The sequence below is a fragment of the Rosa rugosa genome, chromosome 3 (assembly GCF_958449725.1).
Source record: "Rosa rugosa chromosome 3, drRosRugo1.1, whole genome shotgun sequence".
Taxonomy (NCBI): Eukaryota; Viridiplantae; Streptophyta; class Magnoliopsida; order Rosales; family Rosaceae; genus Rosa; species Rosa rugosa.
Genome location: NC_084822.1, coordinates 177947 through 187643, shown reverse-complemented (window position 1 = coordinate 187643; position 9697 = coordinate 177947). Strand labels below are relative to the sequence as shown.

At 38.5% G+C, this 9697-nt stretch overlaps 1 protein-coding gene across 2 annotated transcripts; it reads right to left on the bottom strand.

The window, feature by feature from the left end:
* Positions 1–502: 502 nt before the first annotated feature.
* On the bottom strand, positions 503–9347 carry LOC133736721 (CLP protease regulatory subunit CLPX3, mitochondrial). Of its 2 annotated transcripts, none has more exons than XM_062164315.1 (15): positions 8050–9345; positions 7892–7953; positions 7606–7703; positions 7301–7380; positions 6941–6991; positions 5859–5933; positions 5711–5788; positions 4440–4496; positions 3207–3277; positions 3024–3123; positions 2754–2858; positions 2335–2397; positions 1906–2028; positions 1614–1772; positions 503–779 (listed from the first exon to the last, which is right to left on the bottom strand). In XM_062164315.1, exons 1-15 carry the CDS (start codon positions 8875–8877, stop codon positions 711–713), a joined length of 2019 nt encoding a protein of 672 aa, XP_062020299.1. In that variant the 5' UTR covers positions 8878–9345; the 3' UTR covers positions 503–710. The 2 variants fall into 2 exon arrangements, with proteins under 2 accessions (XP_062020299.1, XP_062020300.1); XM_062164316.1 differs by lacking the exon at positions 503–779 and adding an exon at positions 798–989 and having other exon boundaries at positions 8050–9347.
* Positions 9348–9697: the final 350 nt, after the last annotated feature.

Genomic DNA, 9697 nt, shown 5'->3' with positions numbered 1-9697 from the left:
CTTTGATCAAGCTTCGGGTCGCTCGGGGTTAGGTGGGGGTGTTTAAGGACCATGACGGGGCTTTTCTTCATGGGTTTCGGCACTCCATCACTATGGTTCAATCAGCTCGCCATGCGGAGCTGCTAGCACTGGTTCTAGGGGTGCAGCTGGCTATTGAGAATCATCTTACTCCATTGATTGTGGAGACGGACTGCTTGGATTTGGTGTTAGCTTTATCTTCTGCTGCACTGGATTGTTCGGACCTCGGTTTTTTGCTAGATGACTTGCGAGCTTTGTTGCCTGAAGCCTTGGAAGCTCGTGTACTCGAGGTTGGAAGACAGGCTAATGGTGTGGCTCACATCTTGGCTCAGGAAGCCAAGAATGATGAGTTTCTGTTAGATTTCTTTTCAAACATTCCTCTGTCTATGGAGGCTATATTAATCTCCGATTGTAATGATGCTCAATCAATGAATTAGTCTTTCATTCCCCTCAAAAAAAAAAAAACATGCACGATGATAGAGGATAAACAAAAACGGCAACCTCAATTGCAAAGATTTAAATAAATCAGACATGCTACATTTTTTGCTCTCTTTCTTTCTTCTTTTCTGGTTAATTTGAATCAGAAGCTACATCATTCTATAATAGGGTATTTACACCAGATTATGAATGTTAATTTTACAAATAACAATAAAGAAATTTTACATATTATAACAACTATGATGGTATTATAGTTACATGCTCATAGCCCTGGAATGTTCTGATTCTCCCTCCGACTCCCCTTCAGCTACCTCGACATACTCCTACATAGGTAGAATGTTTCTATCATGCCTTTTGTTCATTTTTTTTCCTTTGCTCTTTTGAGAACATAGAAACCACACATTCTTTACTAAATAGTCCATGCCAAACAGAAATTGTATTTTCAATGGATTGTCCACTTTCATGATAAAGAAAAAAGGACGGACCACCACGCAAATGTGGGTTCCACAAGCCAAATTAGCTTAAAGAATGAACTGTTGACCAAAAACAGAAACTGTTCAGTACTTTGAAATAAAATAAAGGACTAATTTCATTTCACCTCCCTGACGTTTACACCTTAAATCATTTATGCTCCTACCCTTCTAATGTCATCATACGTCACCTAGTAGTCATCATTTTAATGAATCTTGTCCAACCATTAGTTGACAAAAGAACTAAGGGTTGGTGAGTCCATGGGTAGCTGTGATGAAATTAGAAGCGCAAGGGTAGCCAATGAGGTAAATAAAATTATTTAAGGGATCCTAGAGGATAAAACCAAAACAGGAAGACACACTTGGCAAGTACAGCATTCTTTGACTGCACTATTTGGCTTTTCCATGCCTTTGAAGAGATCTCATTCAACTATATCGACCGGAAAGCAATCTTTACAGACGATTGCCAATCCCATGATGGCCACACAATTGATGGGAATCTCACTTGGACTAGAGGCCTTCCTTTATATGCTCTAAGTGGCTATAATTTTGACAATTATAGTTCTGGCTGCCCTAGAGGCTTTTTTCCTAGCTTGTTTCAGTCTATTCATAAAAAATATAAACAAATAAACAAATAAAAATAAGAAGAAGAAGGCAGGAAAAGTATAATCACTTGCAGGATCTTACCACTGATTCTTTCAACTTTATTTCACGAAGGTATCTTTCCAATGCACCGTCCCCTCGAATAATCTTCCCTCCACATCCAGGGGCATTTCCTGAATCCACAGACTCCTCATCAACCACTACAGCATCTACTCTATCTTCTCCTGTTTTAACATCCGGAATCTGAGACATAAGCCCATCAAGATAATTAGTCGATATAACATATTTGAAAACAACTCCACATCATTATCATGATATCATCATCATCATCATTTTCTTTCTAAAACATGCAGATAAGCAATGGATTCTTCCTCACCTCATACATGGCTTCGGTTAGAATACTTTCCAATATCGATCTTAATCCCCTGGCACCGGTATTCTTAGCCATCGCTTTCTTTGCCATGAGTCTTAGTGCTTTGTCCGTGAAATGCAGCTTCACCTGAAATGGTTAAAACTATATCATAATCTTAACTGTTGGAAGAACATTCAACAGGTCGTCGTTGAGTTCATGCCTGGAAAAAGTAAATTGAATAGTTGATGCTTTAGTTAAGTTTGCAGACATGGTACTGAAAAAACATTTGGATGGAGATCCCGCCATCTTGGCTTGTCTCCCATCCTCAATATGATATCTCTAATGAAATCATCATAAGATTCCTGTCTTAACTCTAGTCAATCATGATACATATGCTTCAATGCTAGTACAAAACATGACTATTAAACAAAAAAGCAGAAGAAAAGTGCTTACATTGTTCATGCTAAATAGTTTCTTGTACTGCTTACCAAGGGCATTTTTTGGTTCCGTCAGTACCTGTAAAAAAGAGTAAATCGAAAAGTATAGGTCAAGCAACCCTCAAAAAATTCTAATGCAGTGATAAGTATTATGGCTAAGAGAAATTAAACATGACTCCATACTGAATTGAAAATCAATGACTCATGAATGTGTAGCACTTATTCTACATAGTACCCAAAATATTTACAGAAGGTCCGAGTTGACATAAAATGCCACTTCACCAGGTGCATGGAGACAGTTAATTCTGTAAAATCTAACAAAGGATTTATTCTGTTACAAGTTATAAGCAATTTTTTCCTAGTAAAATATCTTGTATGTAGGATCAGAAGCACCTGCAGGGCATTGAATCCAAACAAAAATGCTTTCGTTGTTACCTGAACAAGTTGGTCTTCAGTTAAAGCAGATAAACTAACTAATATTGCAAAACGTCCAATAAACTCTGGTATGAGTCCATATGCAATGAGATCAGCACTTTCAACCTGGACATTTGAAATGCAATTTTCAGACCATACGATACAAATTTTTACTTCATATCAAGCAAATATATTCTGTACTTGTCCAAGAAACAAGCAGATCTATAAAGAAAATGGAACAGGCAAAAATCAGTTTCCCATTTCAACAACTTTGAAAGGTCTGAATCGTACCGATTCAAGTAAAGATGATGTCAGTATTGCGTTGGTTACACCACCAGCTCTCATGTTGGCACGGACAGGAGCACCAAAACCAATAGAAGAATCTTGTCGTCTGGTCAGAAATACAGATAGTTACCTAACATACGTTTAAGAAAAAAGAAAACGAATCAACCTAGGAGAAATTGATACACATACCTCTCCGAAATGGTTTTTTCAAGATCTACAAATGCTCCACCACAAATAAAAAGGATATCTTTCGTATCTATCTGCAGATCAATTACATGAGTTTTAGGATCATGATATTGTAATAGTGAACTAATATGAATATGGTGGAGGTTGTATTCAAAATCAGGATATTCACCAGTCAAAGCTTTAAAATTCGTAGGGTAGGAGATTATATTGCTTTGACTGTCTTCATAGTGAAACACTTTACCTAGTTCAGCTGAGTAGCTCAAGATAGAATTCATGATATAGGATGAATAAAACATGCACTGATGAAGTCTGATTTTAATAATTTCAACATTGAAGTGGAAGCACAAAATTCATACAGTGCAAAGCTGTCCACAGTCAGAACAGAATGTCTTACTGAGGGTGGGTGGAAGCTGACAATGAAATAACCTTAGTAAGATCATCTATGACTGACATTCTACAGGGACCCACGGCCTCAAGGACCTATTGCTTGGCATTCTTGGCTAGACAACCCCAGGGGTACCCAGCATGGCGCACTTGACATAAAGGAAAGTACTTCCCATACATTCACATTGGCGTTTTCCCCCTCGGGGCTCAATGGATGAGGCAGGTCATTGGTTAGTCTTAGAAAGGGTACAGCTGCCAGCTGGCAGTCAGACCCCATGTGGCATTCTGTCAGGCCATTAAACATGAACTCCCATGATTCTAGCACCCATACGTGCACTGAAATGAAGAACGAATGTTATCATTCCTTGATCCTACATCAAAGAAGGGAGAAAGTTTTCCTTCACAATTCCCTTTTCAAGGCATTAGTAGTCTACATTTACGGTATGCAACTTTTACTCTCCTAACGGTTGTACACAAATTAATTACTCCTAATCACCCTTGCTAACTTAAGCATCCAGGGTCCTTTGCCGATACCACACCAGTTTCCCTGGGTGACTGACTTGCTTGGTTTAAGCAGCCAGTAACAGGACAGCTAAGCATACACAAGCCATCGCATCAACCCAGATCAGCTCTGCATCCAGAGCTGAGCTTAGTACATTGGTCTAAGATGACGTTTAGGCCAAAACACAAAGATTTCAAACTATGCACATAGATCAAATTAGGAAGTTTATACGATATAAAAACCAGCTAAACCTCGGTTCTAATAATACCCGAATAAGATAATCAACATGATATGAACAAATTTGTGAGTGACATAATATCTCAGAAAATTGAAACCACAAAATGTCATACCTGTATGTTATCACCCCGTGGATGCTTCCTCGCACCCTTCTCAGGAACGTTCACTATCTAAACAATGAAGAAAATATTACTCTTTAGTGAGTAGAAGAGACTGATGATAAATTAATAACACTGACTTGCTGCCTTGCTGGGGATGTGAAAGTTCATTATAAATAAAAGTGTGCTTAGCGTGATATGTAGCCTGTGTCAATTTGCAATTATAACTGATGCAAATATTATTTAGAGTCTCATGGAAAGGCATATTTTCTGAGCTATCATCACGAAAACACACACATATACACACAAATCAATACAGAAAAAACAAAACAAAGAGTATTTAAATCTTTTGACCAAAAAAATAAAGAAGGTTAAATTTTATTTGGACAGGATAAATACTCCTTCATCTTATTAGTAAGAGTCCAAAACTTTTTTGAAATAGTAGATTATACATTCATCTTACAGAGATAACAGACGGATTACTTTGTATGAAATAATGGCAAATGGAATACTTTGGAAGTAACAAGGAAGCTTCAGTGAAAATGAGAAGATCAATCAGCAAGTGTGGAGCACGCAAGAGTGCTACTGAAAAATGATTGACCAACCCAATTGTAAGTGTTGCTCTCCTCTTCTAATTTCATCAAACAAAGAATCCTTATTCAAAGCCATAGCGAAGAAGAAGAGAGTTCTGACTAAACCACCTAAATGATGATTGGGACAAAAAAGGATAGCAAGGAAGTTGTACAAGAGAAAGAATGACCTTCAGGCCAAGGAATTAGAATTATAGTTTTGGGGGATTACCAAATTTGGCACCTGAAAGTTTCAATGAACCAAAAATAAACTTTTGCTTTCAAAATGTAAACAGCAATGGCACTTTCATAATCAAGTCATAAAAAACTTTCGTACCTTTTTTGCAATATGTGCTATAAGGGGCAGTGTGGCCTTTTCACATGCGGCCAAAAGTGAGATTTCTGTTGCAATGTTTAATAAACTCCTATTTGTTCATGACTTATATTTGGGTGCCAATTTTGGTATCCCCTTCTTTTCGTTTTATAATATTTTCTTTTCACTTTTTTCCAACCAGTCTTGCTGAATTTAAAATACCTAGAAAGGGATTTGCATCTATCATGAATTCAAAAGACAACAAGAGGGACAATGAGGTGGAGAAAACCACAGCCAACATTCAATTTGTTCCAGGCATCCAAAAGTTACTTGATTGCAAAAGGTGAGATGGATAAAAACAATAAAATGAGGAGCAACACTGCAGTATAAAACAATTGACTCACAGTTCCTTCGAGCATTTTCAGTAAAGCCTGCTGAACACCCTCTCCAGAAACATCTCTGCTAATGTTTAAACTCTCAGCCTGAAAACCAACAATACAAAAACTAAGAATATGATGATGCCTACAAACTATGTAAAAAAAAATACAGCACCTTCTTAGTTATCTTGTCAACTTCATCAATGTAAACAATCCCTTGTTGAGCTGCTTGTACATTGAAGTCAGCTGCCTATTTACAAGATCAATTGTGTGAGTTCAGTGATATAACTAGTAATTAGAGCACAGGTTAGATGCTTGCAGTCAAGAGCTTAAACGAACATCAAAAATTATGTTGATTAAGTTGTAAACTAAAATATCAGGTACAGTCCAGCGGACAAAATTTACATCAAGCTTACATGTTTAAGAAAATGTTTTTGGTGCAGCAGAAAGTTGATTGCTATATATTGCTGTCTAAGGATTCACTATAACTAGACTGAGTCTTGTTCACCTAGTCAATTGATTATTTACTCAGTTGTGCTCAACTGCCCTTGGATTTAAATCCATTGGTGGAATTTATTGAGGCAGTTGGAATCAGTTTAGTTGCGTTATTATTCTACAACAATGGATTTAGATATAATGACTGCTGAGGTAAGGAATGAGTAGGTGAACAAGACAGTAACTAGATCACTAAAAACATATACAAATGATGCATGATATGAATGAAGGATCCAAGCCATAATTTAATCTCCAACTCTTTTGCAATTAAAAGACCAATTTTGCCTGGGTGCATGTGTTTGGTGGGTTGGTAAATACTGACTTCTCATTTGAGAGGTCATGTGTTCGAACCCCATCAAGGGTGGGGAGGGGTAGGGTATAAGGGTTTAGGAAAAAAGAAAAGACAAAAAAAAGACAAATTTTGCCTTTAGGAGTTGGACTTGACCTATTCACTGCATTAAAAAAATCACGAAGTTGATTGAACATATAACTAAGAGTCTCCCTTCTCATCAATAACACATACACATATAACCATTCTCAGAATGTGCAAACAACATAAAAAATGGTAAGAAAAATGATGCGGAGAAAGGACAATATCATACACATTTCAAAGATTATTAACTGTTGAGAATATATAGAACAAAAACAAAATACATGTATATGTGCATATACATTCCTCCAGAAAGATGGGGAAAAAAAGGTAACAGATATATGAGTGGATTGATAAGAAAAAACCACTGAAGAATGCAAAACAAGACATACCGCCAATAGTTTTTGCAATATTGATTCGACATCTTCCCCAACATAACCAGCCTGCAAAATAGCAGAATTTGCCTCTTTCAGTTTACCAGTAATTCAAACAAGATATTTCCAGCCTATAAACATGCAACATGGTTAATTATGAGAAGTGAATGTTTTCTTTATGACATGCCAACTTTGCTACTCACTGCAATTAGTGAAAGATACCAAGCGTGTCAATAAAATTAAAATGATTTTACAAACTACTTCAAAATATTAGGCAGATACCAACCTTGACCAAAATAGTAGAGCTTGTATTTAAGATTTCATGCGACTATTTCAATTCATAAGAGTTGTCAAGAAATCACTATAAAACAAACTCACCTGTGTTAAATTCGTTGCATCAGTAATGACAAATGGCACATTCACAAATCGAGCTAGTGTTTTTGCAAGCAACGTCTTCCCTGTTTTACAATATCATAGTTAGAAGGGAAGGTTAACATCTAAAGGGTTCTTTCCTCTTCTCTCTCTGTCTCTTTATAATTATCTCAACTTCCACATAGCTGTTCTATCCAAAATAAAATAAAAAATCCAGATAGTCATATAAATTTAGATCATTATTACAGGGCTAAGAATATAAACAACAGGAGTGCATAAGTTGATAAGAGTGCTTTGGAAGTATTTAATACCAGATCCAGTTGGGCCCATCAAGAGCACATTGCTCTTTTCTAGCTCTACATTATCTTCTTTATCTATTGTGTTTGGTTTTCCTGATTCTGCTGCTGACCTAGAATCAAACTCCATTGGTTCAGTTATAGCATCTAAATCCATAAAACATATAGTACAACAATCTTTACGTGCATAAACAAGTATTGTGATGAAGAAGGGGGGGAAAGGTTTAAACAAAAAATAAATTTTGACAAAGAGTTAAGGGCATGAATATGATTTCAAGGAAACGGAAAACTGAAAACCAACCCTTTGTGCAAGGAGGCATGATAAATTCGTTTGTAGTGGTTATAAACAGCTACAGAAAGCACCTGCAACGCAAATACTAAAATGTCCAGTCCATGGATGGAAGTATGGAAAGAGCATGAGAATGAAGCAAAGATTGAGTAAAGAAATGGGATCGGAACCTTTTTGGCTCTTTGTTGGCCAATAACGAACTTATCAAGACCCTTGCAGATCTCCTTAGGAGTGGGCAAATCCTTTCCCAAATTGGAGCCGCCCCAGGCAGTCTTCTTGTCTCCAGCATCTGCATCTGCATCTCCAGTAGCGCGAATGACATTAACTCCAGGTGCAAAAGGTGGGCCCGGGGGCGTATGCACAGCAAGTCCATTGCCAGGGGGAGGCTGAGGCCAATTGCCAGGTGGCTCCGACGCCCCATTAGCATTAGCATATGATCTCAGAGTGTCCCAGAAGGATGCCCTCAGACCATTAGTATCGTCGTTTGTGGTATTGGGATTGGAACCACTGGTTTTGATTTTGGTGGCGTTACGATTGGAAGAGGTTGTGTTAGTGTTGGTGAGCCTCCCAATCTCCACGAAAGTGCCTTGGAGGGGAGCAACCTGGTGAGGTCGGAAGTAGTAGGCGGTCTTGCAATTGGGGCAGAGATTGAGGGCCTGATACTGAAGCTCAGAGCCATTCTTTCCGGCCTCCTCCGCCGGCGGAGGAGGATGGGATAAGTTAGGTAAGCGGCGATCGGAGAAGATGAGGTCCATACGGTTGAAGGAGCAGCGCGGGCAGTTGGCCTCTGCCCTGATTTTACGGGTGGTGCGGGCATCGCCGGAGCCGCCGTGATCCCACTTGTAGCGCGCCTGCACTCCGATGAGAGACTCTCTTCGGCGATGATGGCTAGTGATATTGAAGTGGTGCAGGTGCGTGGAGATTGCGGATACTTGAGTGAACCGCTGGTGGAGCTGTGCTATATGCTTTAGCTTCTGCCATCTCAACATGCCGGACATTATAAAAACAAATCACGAAATTTCAATGCAATACAGAGAGAGGGGTTGAGAGAGACAGAAGAGATTGAGATTGGGATTGCGATCGGGATCGGGATCTCCAATGCTATACTATTATAATAATCAAACTGTGACAAAAATTTGTAGGAAGAGATGGGGAGGAGCATAGCAAGCAATTCAGAAAGGAAAGATAAAGTGGGGAGTGTTTATAGGAACAAAAACTGAAATACTTCCAAATCCAAAATCCACAATCCACACACTCTTCTCTTTCCTTTTCCGTCCAGTCTTATTTTTGCTAACTTTGACACTTTGACTGCGTTCGCCTTGTTAATAACTTGACATGTACTTGACGTATTCGTTCACCTAGTACCTAACAATCCATCCCTCTTCTTCGGCAGCCGCACCACCCCACCATTGCCGCAACATCCAGCCAGGTCCGCCTTTTATTTATTTTTGGATCAACTCTTTTTCTATATTTCTGCTTAATCGTCGGAGAAAACTCTTCCATCTGTAATAAAGTAGAGAGAATATGCAGAGAGAATAGTTGGGAGGAAGTAGAAGTAGCTCATTCAGTCTCATTAGCCTCTTTTATATAGAGGTAGGGTTTACATAACTAATGAGTATTTACATGGACATCCACATAGATAATAATAGGATTAAAGTTTGTTTAGTCCCTGTACTCTGCCTCCAACATCGTTTCAGTCCCTGACATTTTAATTTCATCCAAAAAGTCCCTGAGGTCACAATTTCCGTCTGATTGGTACACTCCGTCCAATTGCTCCGTTTATAGGCTGACGTGGCATTAAAGTCAACGTCAAGTCAA

Bases quoted from the DNA above. Each gene is read 5' to 3' on its own strand.
- LOC133736721 (XM_062164315.1), bottom strand. From the start codon at position 8,877: ATGTCCGGCATGTTGAGATGGCAGAAGCTAAAGCATATAGCACAGCTC. The intron at 7,381-7,605 runs GTATTAAATACT...ATTGTAAAACAG, and splicing joins GATGGGCCCAACTGGATCTG to GGAAGACGTTGCTTGCAAAA. The intron at 3,124-3,206 runs GTATGTGTATCA...ATTTCTGACCAG, and splicing joins GAAAAAACCATTTCGGAGAG to ACGACAAGATTCTTCTATTG.